At 43.6% G+C, this 17,758-nt stretch overlaps 1 protein-coding gene across 1 annotated transcript in view; it reads right to left on the bottom strand.

Annotated features, from left to right (window-relative positions):
• The window catches only part of CSMD1 (CUB and Sushi multiple domains 1), a gene marked incomplete at its 3' end in the record, with an annotated part of 1,744,596 nt that overhangs the window by 27,785 nt on the left and 1,699,053 nt on the right, over positions 1-17,758 (bottom strand). The window contains exons 53-57 of the mRNA XM_082863948.1: positions 15,149-15,322; positions 13,579-13,752; positions 6,642-6,830; positions 3,830-4,003; positions 2,898-3,080 (exon numbers count right to left, since the gene is read on the bottom strand). Coding sequence (XP_082720074.1) covers positions 2,898-3,080; positions 3,830-4,003; positions 6,642-6,830; positions 13,579-13,752; positions 15,149-15,322 — 894 coding nt within the window. The remainder of the gene's footprint in view (positions 1-2,897; positions 3,081-3,829; positions 4,004-6,641; positions 6,831-13,578; positions 13,753-15,148; positions 15,323-17,758) is intronic.

The raw sequence follows: 17,758 nt of genomic DNA, 5'->3' as shown, positions 1-17,758 counted from the left end.
ATAAACCCAATATAGAATGTACAGTCTCAAGTAAATGACCATCCCTAATAGCACAGAATGTATCTAAGGGAGGTTTGTTGAGCCTTGGAAGCTATATTTCCCCACCAAATTTGGTTAACTTTTAACCAGTATTTTTTCAAATAATTTTCTGCACCATTCTCTCCTTCTCTTCTAGAACCCCAACTACAAGTACATTAAACTGCTTGATATTATCCAATAGGAAATTATTGTGCTGGGATTCTTCTTCTCCATCTTCTTTGCCTCTGTTTTTCAGATTGGATAATTTTCACTGACCTGTATGCAAGTTAACTGATCCTTCTGACATTTTTCATCTGCTAAGTTGATCCAGAAAACTTTTTATCAGATAATGTACTTTTCATTTCCAGAGTTTCCATTTGATTCTCTTTCATTATTTTCATTTCTCTGTTGAGATTCCCTGTTTCAATTCAATTTACTGTAAATTCTTGAACATATCTTTAATAGCTTATTTAAATCCTTATTGTGTTTTTCAATATTTGGGTCATCTCAGGATCCGATTCTATCCCTATTGTTTGTTTAGTTGGTTGGTTGGTTGGTTGGTTGGTTGCACTGTGGGTCATATTGTCCTGGGTTGTGCCAATGCAGTAACTGTTTATTGTATGCTGGACATTGTGAAGGAACTACTGCATGGAGCATGTCATTCCTTTAAAAGATGTTGGCTTTGCTCTGGTGGGCTTTTGAAGTAGTTATAGATCTTCTGGGTCTTGTCATCAGGTTTATTCTGTTAGCGGAGAGCTAGTTAGTCTGAGTCCTAACATGATTTGCTCTTAGTTCTAGCCTGTCCCCCTGATTTTAGGGAGTGGTACCTATTCACAATGTATGGGCTCTCCAGGCCTCCAAGAAGCATCCTGAGTGTACAGTGTCTCTCAGTACGGTATGACTTCTACTATCACAGGTCTGCTCTCCACTAAGAAGGTCTGTGCATCACTGAGTCTCACGTGTGCTTGTCAGCCCAGCCCTCAGCTGAGTCACCTGTGAACACGCCTACAGAATTCTGGGGCCCTCCCATTGTCAGCTCCCTCTTCCTGGATTCCCGTTTCTGCAAATTCCATTTCAGTAACCTAAAACAATTTCTACCTCATCACCTCACCAAGTCACTGTACCACCTGGGTTCTGCTTCCCAGCTTCCCAGCAAGAAAAATGCACAGAGTGACAGAGGGGTTATGGAGCTCACCTTATTTATTTTCTCCTAAGGAACACAGTCACGCCCTGTCTGTTGTTTAATAACTCACGTAATTGTCTCATGTATTTTGTTGTTTTATAGTTGTTCTCAATAAGAAGGTGGGCCTACTATCGTTTAATATGTCATGGATTGACGTGGAAATCTTATTTAATTTTCATAATGTTCAAATACTTCTGGACCAAAAATTCACGGGTGTGGTATAGAGAAAAGGTTAGATGGGGTGTAATTGTAGATTACGAAGGTCATGTGTAACTTTGAGGTACTATATTATAGAACAGAAAACGAAATGTTCTGGTTTTGGTGAGAAAGACATGCTCTCATGCAAATTTTAACATTCAAATTTCTACAAGAGGGGAGGGAACTGAGAGTGAGAAAAGTTCTACTAACTTAGAGTCGCATACTTCAGTCAATAGAAATGGCATCACCCTGCAAATCACAGCTGCAGATGACATTTCCCCACAACTACTTAGTCATATTTGATTTAACTTCTTTAGGGCCTAATCTTAAGATTTACATTAACTTGATTGTCAAGAGGCAATTTGGAGTCAAACATTATCTTGGATTATCATGTATACTTATCTCTATAGAGAGATAGATAGGTTTTTGACTATAATAACCAGGATAATCTCTGACTCTCAATGAGAGGATACACACACACGCATACATAGGATTGGCTTATTCACACATATCATTTTACATTATGTAGACTACATATGATACAGTTAACTATAGTCAGATTAGATACATGCATATTATATTCTACTTATCTGTATAACACCTATAATAAAATGAGTGACAGTACAAGGAGAGTTGACATAGTAGGGAAAATAAAGATTAAGGGAACTTGATCTATATTTCTGGTGTTGATATTGTGTGAGTTTATTCAAGCTGATCAAATTCTATGGAAAGTGCTTCATACATGTAAAAATAGGTAATTAATTGGTGTAACTGTTTTAGACTTGAAAATTCAGTCATTGAGAAGTTTGTGTGCAGATGTTAAAGTCTTATCTGTCCGAATTCTAACTCAGTTATTTTCTAGACTCTGAACACACTCATGACATGTCAGCTCACCTTTGCTTAACACAGGCATTGCCAAGACATGACATCGTGGCTATAAAGAGCCGTGGCATTCTACCGTTATTACTGGGGTTTCCCACCATTTCCTATCATGCCTCTTAAATAGTACAATAAAATAGACTCACTCCAAAATATTACACGGAAAGTAACCCGAGAATCTTTTGCAACACAGTGCTCTGAACAAGGGCCACCAACAGCCTGGAAGGAACGTGTGAACAGAAGCCTCTTCCAGCCTGCAGGGAGCTCCCAGCCGCGACTCACTCTGCCCTACTCACAACTCCTTCGCCTCAGCTCTCACCACCAGCAGCCACAAAACACGGCAAAGTCACACAGAGAACGTCACCAGGAGAAGACAGACACCTCCTTTAGACCATGGACTTCCAAAGGGTGAGGACAGTGTCGTATGATCTTTTGAACAGTCAGGTACCTCCGTATGCCCAGCTGTGCTTTTTGATGATTCTCTCATACGTTTGGGGGGTAAGTAGGTTAATTGTAGAAATAGTGTAAACCTGTAGGATTTTTGTGGCATGTTACTGGTCATTTTAGAGCGAGTTACCTGGTTTCAACCTGAAACGCTGACTTTCAGGCTTGAACTTACCCTCGCACACGGGCTGCAGTCCTGACCATGACCCGTTGAGCAGACACGTTCGCTCTGCCGAGCCCCGCAGCTGGTAGCCCATTTCACAGGAGAAGCGGAGAAGGCTCTTGGCCTTAAACTCATCTCCAAGCCGAGACCCATGTGCTGGGGTCCCTGGATCACCGCAAAATCCAGGATTATTTCCTATGGAACACAAACACGTATGGCAATACTCAACGCTGTTAGACTCGTTTAAAACAGGGCTGTTATGTTTAAAGGGAATGAAACTTCATGTAAATGTGTATCAAACACAGTTACAGTCATACAGCATTCTGGAAATCTCCTGAGAGATTTTCTTTATTACAGCACAGAAACGGAAGACGCTAAGAAATCGTTTCTGTGTAACTACAATCGAAATAGCTTATTAAAATATGGTTGTACAATAATTGATATTCTTTAGAAGAAATAAAATACTGGGGATGGTAAATGCAGGAATTGCTCGTTGGAAATGCTGGTGAGGATGCTGACGAGGTGATGGGGGTGAAGGTGTGTTGGGAACGAAAAAAATCAAATGAGAGGTTTGATGCTTCTACACTGTGTCGATCTGCTGATTATGTTTATTTTGTTTATTATGTTTATTATGAAACATTCACGGAAGAATTAAGTTGATATTTTTTCCAAACAGGATTGATTTAACAGTTGACGACAGAGACAGGAAAGATGTGGAAGAACAGGGGCAAACTGAGTCAAGGTGAGCAAGCTTCCTACTCAGGCGCTAGGGAGACTCCTGCAGAGGAAAATGTGTCGCCATAGTGTTCAAAGGGAAGGAAGATGAAGACGACGCTGACGCTACGTCAGAAAGGCGCACTTGGCTGGAACGGAGTAATACCGACTTCAGAGAGTGGCATCACTACCCAATACCTGGAATGAAGAGCTGACTGCGTCATGCCCACCTGTGCAGTGGGGCAGGGCTCCGCTCCAGTGACTGTCCTCCTGGCAAGTCCTGCTGCTGTTGCCTACGAGACTCCGTCTCCCTTGGCATGAGTAGTGAACCACGGCCCCAGATGTAAACAGGTCTCCAGTTAGGATGGCGTTGGCAGGGACCCCTGGGTGTCCACACGAAATAACTTAAGAAAAAAATCAAATCAAATCAATGAGTACATTGTTCCTGTTAAGCTGCTTTGTGTTGGTCAATGTCCCTTAGAGACTCATACAATCATCACCTATTAACAAAAAACACCCGGATACACTGCACATCGCTGCAGTGCCCTGCGGATAAGAAATGCCCATTTCCAGACGACCCTCCCCCTACCCTGAATAGTCACGTTACTGAAGTCCACGAAAGGGTCTGTCAATGAAGTTTTTGTTTGTTTTTTTTATTAGGTTAAGATAGCTTTGCTTAAGGTAGAAATTGATATTTAGGTTTTCAAAAAAGAAAGTCACTCTACCTAAATTTTTTCCATCTGCCCTTAACTGTATCCTAAACAAGCAGTGTTACACAAAATGTTAGAAACTAACATAGATTCACCGAGACTATTTCCATTATTTCTCCAGTTAGTATGACAATCATGCTTTGCTTGGGGACAAAACTCTGTCAAATCTGCTTCCTCTTCCAGTTCCCATGTCTAGAGAGACCATCTAACAATTTTTCTTTGAATAGGTGGCAATCTAAAATGTTTAAGGAAAAAAAAAATAATAAATTACTGATTAATATTTTCCTCAAGTAGTCCACTCATTTCTTTATAATTACACCAAATCAGGCCCATCATCTAATCATAATTATCCTTCAAGAAGGAAAATTCTAGAATCCAGATTACCATAGGATGGTAAAGACATATCTCTCCCTTTCTATAAAGTCCAAAATTAGGGTTAGCCATGGGCAAATTTTATACCACGTACAAACAGCTAACTGGGCTGGTTTAACATCCTCGAGGGGCTGCATTCGGTCACTGACAACCCCCAAGTGATGCCAGCCAGAGGGGCACGTTAGAAAGGTTGGAAGGCATCAGCCACCCCCTGAGTCAAAGCCCTCCCCTGAGACTGCCTTACACTGACATCCACTCACTGGACAAGAGGAGTGTACCTACGGAGTCCTAAAAAGAAGCTAACTAGAGCTGAATCAGTGAAATTGTTGGTAAATGATCAGTTCCAGGTGAAATAAAAGAAAAAAATCAGTGGAACAGTATAACAGCAAAAATAGAGATGGAGGTTAGCTGCTGAAGAGCACGTGAAAACAAAACCTCCTCTGCGAGCGTGTATTCCCAAATTCACGGTAATTCCAGCGGTTAATGACCGCAAGTGGTGGGAAGTCGCCCCTTGGAAAATGAGATCAGTTAAAACCTGGTTCCTGGAGGTTGGAGCATGCTGGCATCATTGCAACAACCAATACAACAAGTCTCACAGACACCAGGGAAGATGCAAGAGAAATCTTTGGGGAGAAAAACAAACAAAACTAATTTCTCTGAAAAATTCCCATGTGTGAAGGCACAGAAAACCAGAAAACATAAAGCTTGATGAGGGTAGTAATACATTTACAGGTGTGTTTTGTCATGTAAGCCTGTACGTTTGTTTTTGAAAGTCATCGCTCTCTTTCTCTGTAGGAATTCGTTGTTTTGTTACAGTCAGAATTTGAGACAGGTTTCCGGGTAGACTGAAAGGGCTTTGTGGGACCCTGACTTGCAGGAAAAAAGTCTCCGGCACCAATCCACTCTGAAAATGTACTGAAAAACGCCGTAATTGTCACAGGTGAAAGCGATTATCACTTTTTTCAGTAAGTTCCATTTATAATGTGATTGTCATTTCCTATTTTTTCTACCCACACAAAATGAATACTAAAAAGACAAGGATTGTTTTGTTTTGTTTCTGACTGATTTTTAAAAGGCCAAGGAGAGTGACTCCTTTTCCTTCATTTTCAGACTATGTTTTAACAAGAAAATTCTCTCTGAGCTAAAGGACAATATGATTTTTCAAGTGAAAGAAAGTAATACTATAGCTATTTGGGTAAAAAAGAAAGTGTCCTTGTGAACCTATACGGTCTAAAATGTACTGTTAACAGTGTTTGGAGGGGAGCCATAGCGGCAGCCTATCTTGTCTGTCCTGAGCACCCCATTCTTCACGGCAATCCGCCCTCCTCTTGTTTAAACCTATGGGTCAGGAGGAAGTTACGACCAGGACACTATCTTTTTTATCATGTTCACATCGGACTGTACCAGAAGCGCTGATGAGACCCAGATCAGGCCCCTCAGAGAGCACCACCCTTCCGGCCACAGACACTAGGTCAATAGATGGAGACTCCGTTTATAGCCTCTTGCCAATATTTCTGAACCTGGGTCCAGACAGATGCATGGTGTTGAGAGACTCGGGGTCTCTTCAACTCGGGTTGAAAGAGGCGCCGTCTGGAGGCCACTGGTGCCCGTTTGAACTGGTGGATTAGCCTCCCTGCTGGCCCGAAGCGGGAGACACGCAGCAACAGCAGACACAGAGACAGCCCGATGCAGGCGGAGCCCGCGAGCCGGGTCCGTCTCCCTCTGGGGCCAGCTTTGCGAGCAGGCCAGCACCCCCGCCCCTTTCTTCCCGCGAAACTAGTGTGAGCTGCATTTGGTGATTTCTGGCCAACCTATAAAGTTGTCATAATAACAAATATGATTTGTGATGGGGGTGGGTAGAGAGAATTAAAACTCAGTACCGTTTTGAATACTTGAAAAAAACCGTGTTCTGTTGGTGGTGTTCTTACAGGGCTCTGTGGCCAAAAGGACCCTCACTTACCCAAACACTTGGGCAAAGAGCGATCCCATAAGCCATTTGCCATACAGGTTAAGGCAGAAGATCCCAGCAAGTAAAATCCCTTCTTGCAGTGATAGACAACACTCATTCCATATTCAAAACTCTCGGGGAAATTCTGTTGCTCGTGACGAACGGCATTTTCCACAAAGCCTGGATCCGAGCAGTTCACCACTGCAAAGGAAAGCGCGGTGCACGTTATTCAAATGCAGCTATACGTTCATAAACAAAACAGACGGGCAGAGAAGGCAAACTCCTCCTCGTGGTTTTAGAAAGTTGGTAGGACGACAGCATGACAGCCAAAGTTTGTGAAATCCTGTACCCTTGACGAATCCCACTTCCTGCTTTGGGCCATTATGCTTCAAAAAATGTCAAGCAATATCAGCTACTATAGCACCTTTAACAACACGAGGCTGACGGTCTTTAACTGTTTCCTAATAATAGGCTTCTTCAATGTAAGGTCTAAAATTCGTTTCCCTGGTTAGGTTTTTATGTTATGAAAATGTTAAAATAGAAACGGCTGAAGTTAGTCTACATATTTGTATGCGACTGTGGTACTTCAGGACAGCCTGGGACACAGTAATTAATTCCCATCCCACCATGACATGTGCTAATGCTTCCATATGTGCCTAAGTAATTTCTGTTATGTGTCTAAGGCAGACAAAAATGACAACTCCTCTATCAACACTTAATAGAAGTGTAAATTAAGGCAGCCTCTGATTTAAGCTTCTTCCCCTGTAGAAACAGCTCCGGCAGTGACTGTGGGATGGGCCTGGTTCATCTGAATGACACTCTCTGAGCCTGAGTGCTGGCTGGCATCTGGGAGGGAACCAGCCACGTGCTTTCACAGGTGCAGAGGAAAGAAAGAGCCCCAATTCTCTCTCTCTGACCCGCCCACCGCTGAATGGGACAGCTGCTGGGGAGCTGTGCTCTCTCCAGATATTTCTGGCTCAGAAGCCGGTAGCATGACAAGTTCCCAGGCAGCCACTGCACTCGGTGTCCCAGCGGCCAAAGGCAAACCCTGCCCGTCTGCACCCTGATTTCTCTCTGTCCCCAGGACGACGGGGTGGGCGGATCAGAGGCGGACAAGGGTCCCTTTCAGCGCTGCAGAATAATATCCTATCCTTCTGAAACCAATCCTGAGTTGATAGAAGAAAGACAGGTTCTTTCGAGTCAAGCAAACATGTTTACGGAGCCCCGGCAAGTATTTTGAAGGCTCCATAGTGCATTGCACCTGCAATAACATTGTCACCAAACCCACCGTAATAGCAGGCATTAGCTATTTGGAAAAAGTGTCACTGACTTGCACGATCATTTTTATGACCTGAAAAACGCCTGTCAAGCCCAGGAGACAGAAACAGCTCCCTTGTGTCTGACCTTCAAAAGCAGGAAGGTGTTGCCTTGGCCCGAAGGCCAAAGACGCTATGGTGTCGAGTTTGAGCTTACATCGTGCTTAGAGGACGGTCCCCAAACCACAGCAGACTCTCTGCAGTGAGAGGAAAGGACACCGCTTAGGCGACCCACGTGGAGGTGCCGAGCCTTCCTGCGCCAGGGCGCCCGGCCCATGCCTCATGCGCCCTGGGACTCTGCACGCCCCACCGGGCTCCTCCTTTCTTTAATTCATAGTCTTATATTCGGGCCCAGCTTTCCTGAACACAGCCTGATTGTGCGGTGGGTGAGAAAGACGAAGTGCGCAAAGCAAGAGCCATTATGTGTTTGGGGTCAAGAGAAGAAGGGTGGGGCTGGAGGCAAGAAGAGAAAGAAAAGAGAAGCAGTTATCGCTCCGGTAACGGTGAGGTCCGCCTGCATCCCCCTTGGCCGGCCAAGGAGAGCAGGGCTCTCTGAGCCTCACCATGTCGGGAGGAGAGCTGCTCAGAATTCACGAGTTTCATGAAGTTGAGAGGACAGTCGAAGGTGAGGTGACTATTCAGTGTATCACACAGAATAAACATTTCCAACTTGTTTACTTGGATGAATCAAAATTTAAACGTAGGATTACTGGTCACCAAAAGCAACTTATGATGACTATTTTTCAAACATGAAAGTTACCTTTCATCTTTTATCACTAACTGATAAGAATAAAGAAATTGGTTTTAGGTGTAATGAGACATTTGGGTTTGATAAAGAAGGTTCTGATTGATTCTAGTTGATTCTAGTTAAATTTCAGAGGCACTTTGCTAAGCATTTCACGTGCACTGGCTTACTTAGAACTCATGGGAACCTAAGAGGAAGGTAGTATTTCTTTGCCTGTTCATAGAAGAAAACTGATATTCTCCAGTGAACTTGAGGAGTCACTACAAGACCCTGGATTCAGTGATGCAAGTTTAGTGAGTTTTTTTTTGTTTCCTTTTTTATTCCTCTCTAACCAGAACAGAACCTTCACTCGCCCCATATTTTCTTAATTTTCTTTATACTCGTGTCTGTAATAGCAAAGGACATATATTTTAATTCTCTGAGTTTAAATGGCCAATCCCACAAAACTGTAGATAAGAAAGAGAAAATAAAACCTCCAAACATTTGCATGTAACACAAAAATTATTACACAAGGAAAGAAAATATTAAGTGACTCATCCTAAAACTGCCAGACTTGGTATACTCATTTATTTCTCCTTGAACTGACTGAACTTTTTAAGCTCATGTTGACACATATTTGAATTTAGGAGACAAAGATTCAGAAAGCTCTTCTATAGAAACGGGGGCCTCTGGAACAGTAGGCATAATCTGATTCTTAAAATAAATGTGAAGACATCTGTTTTCATTCCTTTTTATGAAATTCATATCCATATAATTTATTTATTCCAGAAAGATATTACTACTAGCAAAAAGGATCCCTTCTTTTATTTATTTATTTTCCTGATCCTGTGTGTAAAGATAGAACCAGGGGGTGAGCTGCTTCCTGGATTGGAGGGTTCTGATTTATCACAAACACAGCTGGCATGGCCAGAGCTTTTCCCTGGGAAGGGCTGAGTCTGAGGGTAAAAGGTGAGTCCAGGGTGGAGAGACTTTGTGGAAATCTGTGTCTAAGTCAGCCTCACTTTAGCACAGATTTACTGGGAATTCATTCCAAAGTCCTCGTGGGGTTTCTCTTTTGCATCATTAACCAGATGCTGTAGGATTACTCAGGATTCCACAACTCATTGACCTCCACAGATTAGACATCTGAGAATCACATCAAGTATTTGGGAGAAGAAATCAAGCACGACAGGATGCTGACATGAGACACAACACCCTGAACCATCTGGGGGCTTATTCAAGGAACCACATAAGGTAAGAGTCAGGCCATACTGCAGTACACACCTTGAAGAATCCCTGGAAGTTTTATGAAGAGAGTAGCTATTTTTGTTAACTTTATGAGTTTCATGCCATTTTTTTCTGATGCTTCACTGTCTTTATAAGTCTGACCTCTTTGAATTCATGCTTTTCCTGGTCGAATAATATGCATGTAAATTCTGTGCACTAGATTGTATCTCTTAGTTCATAAATGAAGCAAAACAGAGCAATAGAAAATAACAGAAACACGAGCGGGAGGCACCCGGGAGATGAGGGGGTGATTTCCAATCCCCTCAGCACTCGGAGGACTGTTTGTCAGTCATCTTCTCCTTCATCAGACGTTTTTGAAGTGTCAGCTTTTAAAATTAAGTACTAATTTTAAAGTTCTGCTCTTCCAAAGGCAGTGTCAAGAGAAGGAGAAGACAAGCCACAGGTTAAGAGAAAATATTAGAAAAGACATAACTGATAAAGGATAGTAATCTGAAACATTAAAAAAAAACTCTTAAAACTCAACAATAAGAAGAGAAACAACCCAACTAAAAATGGGCCAAAGACCTTAACTGACACCTCAGCAAATAAGACCTACTGATGGCAAATAATCCTATGAAAAGATGCTCCACATCATATGTCATCAGGGAAATGCAAATTAAAACAATAATGAGATTCCACTACACACCTATTAGAACGGCCAAAATCCAGAGCACTGACAACACCAAACACTGGCGAGGTTGTGGAGCAACAGGAGCTCTTATTCATTGCTGGTGGGAATGCAAAATGGTGCAGCCACTTTGGAGGACGGTTTGGGTTTCTTACAAAAATAAACATACTCTTACCATACAATCCAGCAATCACGCTCCTTAATATTTACCCAAAGGAGTTAACAACTTATATCCACACAAAAACCTGCACAGGAATGAATACAGCAGCTTTACTCATAGTTGCCAAAACTTGGAAGCGACCCGGATGTCCCTCAGTATGTGAATGGATAAACTGGGGTCCATCGGGACGATGGAATATTATTCATCACTGAAAAGAAATGAGCTATCAAACCATTAAAAAGCATAGAGGAAACTTAAATGCATTTACTAAATGAAAAAAGCCAATCTGAAATGGTTATATACTGTGTGATTCCAACTGTATGACACTGTGGAAGAGGCAGAACTATGGAGACAGGAAAACAATCAGGGGTTGCCAGGGGCTGGGGGCAGGAGGAGGGATGAATAAGTGGGGCACAGAGAAACTTTAGGGTCGTGAAAACACTCTGCAAGATATGTGGCGGTGGTGGATACGTGTCACTCATTGTGCACCTGTCCAAACATACAGACCGTCTAACACCAAGAGTGAACCCTCATGTCACCTGTGGACTCTGGGTGAGATGACGTGTCCATTCAGGTTCATCAATAATAACAAATGCACCATCTGGTGGGGGTGGTGACATTGGGGGGTGAGGTGGGGCTGTGCATGGGTGGGGGCAGGGGGTTTATGGGAAATCTCTGTACCTTCAGCCCAACTTTGCCATGAACCTAAACTGCTCTAAAAAATAACGTCTACTAAAAAAATAAGACCATTCCTATTTTTCAAGAAAAGGGAGGAAGGTAAGAAAAGTCAAAATCAATACCGAAGACTTTAAAACACATTCTAGCATTCTTTAAACTGCGCCATAGATATCTAAAGGACCTAGTATCTATTGTAAAACACCAAAAACCATTAAGAAATGATAGGCATTTAATTTCTTCTCTCTCTCTTTTTGGCATAAGTTAGAGGAAAATGAAGTACAGAAACAAAAAAAGTTTCGATAATTAAAAGCCTGCTGTTTTGAACTTACTCAATCTGTCATTTCGCCAGAATGTACTGTGTCCAGTGGACAGAGTCTCAGCAGCCGTGGGGACCTTCTCCCCCTAATCAGCCCCCGGAATGGTATCTACTTAAAGGTATGAAGTATTACACCCATCTCTATACTGACAGTGTGCAGCACAGCATTCGGAACACAGCAGGTGCTTAATAAATATTAAATTAAGTTGGGCAGAAGGGTTTGGGGGGAATGGATATAGATGGTTCTCGTACACCTACGGCATCAAAGGCACAGTTAGGCCGTAACCCTGTGTGAAGATAAACTGAACCCAAATTGAAGGGCCTTCATTTGTAACCATTCTTTCAGTTGTGCTGTTTTTTCCTTGTTGTAGAGGACAGAGAAAACAGTTTGATTAAAAGTGTTTAATCTTTTCCTAAATCTTTGCAGCTGCCTTACCGGGTGCCAGACACCTACAGCTAAGCCTTTCCACTGCTGTCCGCGTGCTCAGGGCTCCTGGCAGACACGTGGGCGCCACGTTTCCCTGTGAGAGGTGAGGGTGAGGCTGAGCGAGTCACCGTGCTCATCACAGCCACGTGCACCACGATACTCGGTCAGCATTTAGGGTTTGCCAAGGTGGCCCCACGTGGAAGGCAGAGGGGCTAGAGGTCATTTAGAAGCCAGCTTCCTGCCCTGGCTCACACATTCCGAGATGTCCCCTAACCCTGGTCACCCCGTTCCATGGCCCTGACTAACACAATTATAATAGATAACCTACAACCTACAAGATGAACTTGTCAATGGCCAAGCTGACCAGAGCCCCACGTTGTCAGGAGACCAGCTGGAGCTTTGGAACAAGAAACCAGGGGCGTCTCTGTGAGATACTCCATCCCCCCCCAAACAGGACACACCCGAAGCCTGCTTTCTGGGGACAGTGAGAACAGGGAACCTGGGGTCTCTGCTCTTCACAGCAAGTCTTTCCAACATTGAAAAGGGAGTTTTAGAGGGAAGTGGAATTAGGAGGCTTTACTTTGTCTTTGAGCTTAAGCCAAGCTCTCTGATATAGACACGTGCCAGACTCGACAGCTTGTAGCCAATTTCACATAACTGCTATTTAAAACACGCCTGGATTCCCATTCTGCTATTGTTGCATTTGAATACAGCTCCCTTGGAGCCCAGTGGGAAGATGAGTGATTGTCAGAGCAAGGGACCTCCGTAAGTGTCTGCCTTTAATACCATATTATTACCAAAAATTCCAAACCAAAACAACAAAGAACTTCACCTTCACATGGAAGGACATGCATGCGTCTTCAGTAAGAGAGATGTTTTAATGGAAAATATTTGAAGGAGATGTTTTAAGGGAAAGTATTTGAAGCAAAACCTTAAATAGCATGAGCTCAAACATCTAGAAATACAAAAACTACAAAGCAGCATTCCCTCGGAAATGTAGGCGTTAGTCCAGATCTATGTGTCGATTTCTAAAGAAGTGAATTTCTAAAACTTGAGATTTAAAAGCAATAAGAACTTCTCAAATATATCCATAAGGCTAGAAGCTTAGGGACCAAAGATGTGGAATATATGTGGCAGAAATAAATGAGCACATAAATGGAAAGAAAGATAAACGGAAGACGAGTAGTCTTTGAAGTAGAGAATCCCAGGGTTGTTTGATTGAATATCTGGCCAATAGCAAGAAAGAGGCCATGGAGCGATTTGCGCGGTATACTCAGAAATGTTTTCCCACCACAACAAAAGGCGCTTGCAGAAGCCCTGACTCTGGAGGGGAAGCTTCACCCTCTATGCACGCAGACAGGCTCCCGGGTGTTATGATTCAGCCCTCACTAACCCCGGAGGAAGCTCTCCTACCTCGGCAGGTGGGCAGAGGGCTGCTCCACTGGCCGTTGCTCCTACACTGGGCTCGAGATGCGCCCTGCAACAAGTAGCCGGTGTTGCAGGTGAAGTTCACGACATCATTCAGGTTGAACTCGCTGCCATTAGTGAAGCCGTGCGCAGGGTTCCCTGGGTGGCCACAGGTGATGGCTACGGAGGAAGACAGGTCCACATTAACAAGTCATCACTCTCACTTGGCATTCCTTATTAATACATGTGCAGGTATGTTAAATGTATGAATTAAGGGGTTGACAGCTAATCAGATATGTTGCAGATTGTGTTTATATTTGGAAGGGAATATTGAGAGAAAGAATCATGGGCTGAATCCACAAGTTTTTATTATAATCGTGGAAAATAACTAGCGCCTGGCAAATGTACTTTCTTCATCATCATCATTATTATTTCTTACATCATGATAGAATATCAGGTAATTTTAAAATAAAGCAGTGAAAAACAAGAGATGCTAAATTTTTGTATTAATCGTGAGTTCTGAATTTTTTCCCCTTAGAACACACCAGCTAACTTTGTGGAACTCCCATCTTGAAACATTATAGGGACTAGGATGATAATTTAAATTGTGTATGTATAAATTAATCCAATATCAATTTAAACATCATGAAATTAGCAAAAATAGGAGTACATGCTCAAATCATATTTTCTTTGACATTCCCTATTGTATGGTCCTTTGGAACATAGCCAACCCTCACTATGTCATGTCCACAATAACAGCAATACAAATCATGAACATATCCTTCACTGGCCCTTTCAAAAGAAACACATCACAGTTGTAAAACTGGTGTTTTCCTTCTCATTTATCTTGTCAACAATTTTTTCTTCTAAGTAAAGCTTTCACCCTTGAACTGTGTACAGTTACCACAGCACTACCACAGAGAACACGTGTCACTGTCCTAAACTTACATCAACAATCCCTTTGTTTAGGAAAATAAAGAACATATTAGGAAAAAAAATTGGTTTAAAAGGAAATTTGCATAAGGGTACAATCTCTTCTAAAAATAGGAGTCAGCATTCGTCTCTCAAGTTATAAAGTTTGAGGACAATGGTTACATACAATTTCATCTCTTTATTAAAGGGACGACTGCGTACAAACTCTCTGCGTTCTTGATGAAGCAATGACAAGAACACAAAACAACACAGACGCTTGAGGGGTGGCCACCGTGGGGCCCCTGCAAAGCCAACCTGCAGACTCGGACCCAGCACCTCTATCCTCCTCTGGTGGGATGCTGTTTCCACCTTGTCGTCCTGGGACAACGTTGGGAGAATGAATGCCTGACATTCCTCATCCTGGGACCCATCTGAGATGAGCTGGTGAGCAAACTCAAAGTGGAGGGAGCCTGGAGGAGGCGTTGGAAGGACATGGAATGGGAGAAGGACCAAAGATGGAAAGGGAGGGGCGCCCACGTTCTCTCTCTTCCGACAGCTCTCCATCCTTTCTCTGAGCTTAAATGTGTCTGTGTTACGACCTAATGACAAAAGAAAACACCACGAAGGGAAGCACCCACTGACTTAGTTCACAGGCTGTACTTACGGACACAGACTGGGGTGTGTCCGGACCACTTGTGGTCTTGCAAGCATATCCGGACGGAAGTCCCCACGAGCCGGAAACCGGGGTTGCACTGATAAACCACGGTGTCCCTGTAACTGAAGCCGTCACCGCTGATGTGGCCGTTCACGATGGGATCCGGGGAGCCGCAGTGGCCAGCTGAAAAGCAAGCAAAACCAACAAAAACACGCTGGAGAGCTTGTCTTCTATAAAAGTACCACATTCGTGGAGAAACAACAGAGTCCCACGGTATGGCACGGGGAACTCTATTCAACATCCTGGGATAAACCAGGATGGAGAAGAATATACAAAAGGATATATATGTATATGTAAAACCGGGTCACTATGCTGTACCGGAAAAATTAACACACCATTGTAAATCAAGTATATGCCAATAAAAGAATCTAAACTTATAAAAGTACTACATTCAAAATTAGTTTATCTTTATTGTCAAGTGACTGACAGCACTGAATGCAAACATTATTGGAATTTTTTCCATTTATATATTTTTTATTTGATAGAGTTTTCTTCAACTCATGAATTTTTCTCAACAATTGCGGGTAACATAAGTAATAGTTCAAATATAAAACTGTTAGAAGGTATTTACTCAGTTATGGTTTCTCCATTTATTTCTTTTACTTATTGATATTTTATGTTATTTATCTATTTATTCTATTTCCAAATAAAGGGCAAAAGAAAGGAAGAGATACTTGGAATTAATATAAGTTCTGTAACCCTATTGAAAATGGGTAGCAAAGAAAAGGATGGAAGGATCTCCCGTGAGAGACTAGATTCCTGAACTATCTGTGAAATTCCAAAGGAAGGATTGATATCAGAAAATAAGTTCAATTTCAGAAAATGTCCATTTGAGTTATGTTTGAACTGATGTCTAGGGGAAACTGTCACATCCTCAGTTGAACACAGAAGTCCAGAGCTCAGGGGAGGGACACCCTGCAGACAGAGATTTAGGAAAAGCTAGATTACAGATGGAGGCTGAACCCAACAGGTGGCTGAGCTCGCCCGTGAAAAGTATGTACAGCAAGGAAAGAAAGGGCTCAAAGACGAAACTGGGGTGAACATCAATACTTAAGGGGAGGAAAATAGTACTGATGTGAGGACTCTGATATGTAAGGAGGTCGCTGGCAAACAGGGTGTCAGAGAAGCTTCAGAACCAGAGGGCTTCCAAGTGGGGAAGGAAGCTAGAGGAATTTTCAGTCCTTCGTGAGTCGAAGGCTGAGGAGTGACAAAGCTTCTTTGCCTGAAAAAGCTTTAATCCGGTTCCTGACACTCCCCCCAGGCCCACCTGTGCACCTCCTTGTAAAAGCCAACTTTAGCAAGCACCCTTCTAAGTCACCCTACAAGGACCCTCCAGCCTCAACATCTGATCCAGTTTCTCATCCCCACCCGCCACTGGTAGGGGGGTTCAGCCAGAACCCCTCCGAGCCCTGAGGTTCCCTCTCAGGAATGTCCCATCTGTGCCCCCTCCCTGCCCCTTGGCTGTGACCCCCACGGGCCCACACGGCATCTGGGGTTGAGCCATATCTTTGTGAAATCCCATCACCCTGGTCCCTACACCAATCGCTAGGGTCCTAAAAGAAGTCTGCCTCATTATCTTTAAGGAGCGCCATGAGTATTCTTTCTCTGTAACAGTAGGAAGGTGCTGTGTGGTCCGGGAAAACGAGGAGAGGCGGGATTCCCTTCTTCTCTTTCGCTCTCCTTCCACTTTCTCTCCTTCCCCTCCATCCGTCCTCCTCTCTGCCCCTCTCCCCCACCTCTCCCCTCCTCACGTACACGGAAAGAGTATCTTGTTAACGAACTATGGAGCATTAGCAGTAACTGACATGAAAAGGATGTGAGTGACACACGGGTTTCGGATAGACAAGGAGAGTTCCTAAATTGTCCACTAAAACTCGCTCCTTAGGCTGGAGTGGCTGCAGAGCGTTTTGGGGTGGATTTCGCCTGGCCACTACCGCCCCGAATAGAGCACCCAGCTGCCAGTGCTTTACTCAGAGCACAGCAACCCCAAAGCTGAGAGCATGGCCAAAGCACTGTCATATGACACTCAGGGTTAATGCCACCATTCTGGAAGAATTCACAACAGTACCCTCTATTTCTGTTTAAGGCAATGCAGCTGCATTGTGTTATCCTAGGTTTGAACTAGATCTGTTATCAGCAGGATGACTTTGCAGAGGACAGAGGGAGAAAACCGCATCGGTGATAGGTATCCCTCTTTGAGCAGAATCTCTGCCCCAACATTTGTAAGAGGTCGGGTCAAGTTGTGCTCGATTCGCTTGATCTCTTGTCACCTCTGCAGCTTTTCCACTCAGCCGGATCCAGACCGATAAAGCTGCTTCTGACCAGAAGCCAGATCGCCTCCCCCCACACCAGGCGTGACTCAAGCAGGGAACTGGGAGGAGGCTGAATGTTCTCCGCGGGTTGAAGGGAGAGCTTCTGAGGCTGTTATCCTGGAACACGGATGCGGGCTCCCTCCCGGAGGCTGGGCTTTGCACGGCCATCTCCGTCAGATAGAGACGTGGAGCCCCACTCGCATCCCCGAGACAAGAAAGGAGCCAGAGCCGCCACGCGCGGGCCCAC

Source organism: Leucopleurus acutus (assembly GCF_964270905.1).
Source record: "Leucopleurus acutus genome assembly, chromosome: 21".
NCBI classification, from domain to species: Eukaryota; Metazoa; Chordata; class Mammalia; order Artiodactyla; family Delphinidae; genus Leucopleurus; species Leucopleurus acutus.
Note: the sequence above shows the minus strand (reverse complement) of the source record. Positions and strands in the feature narration are given on the sequence as shown.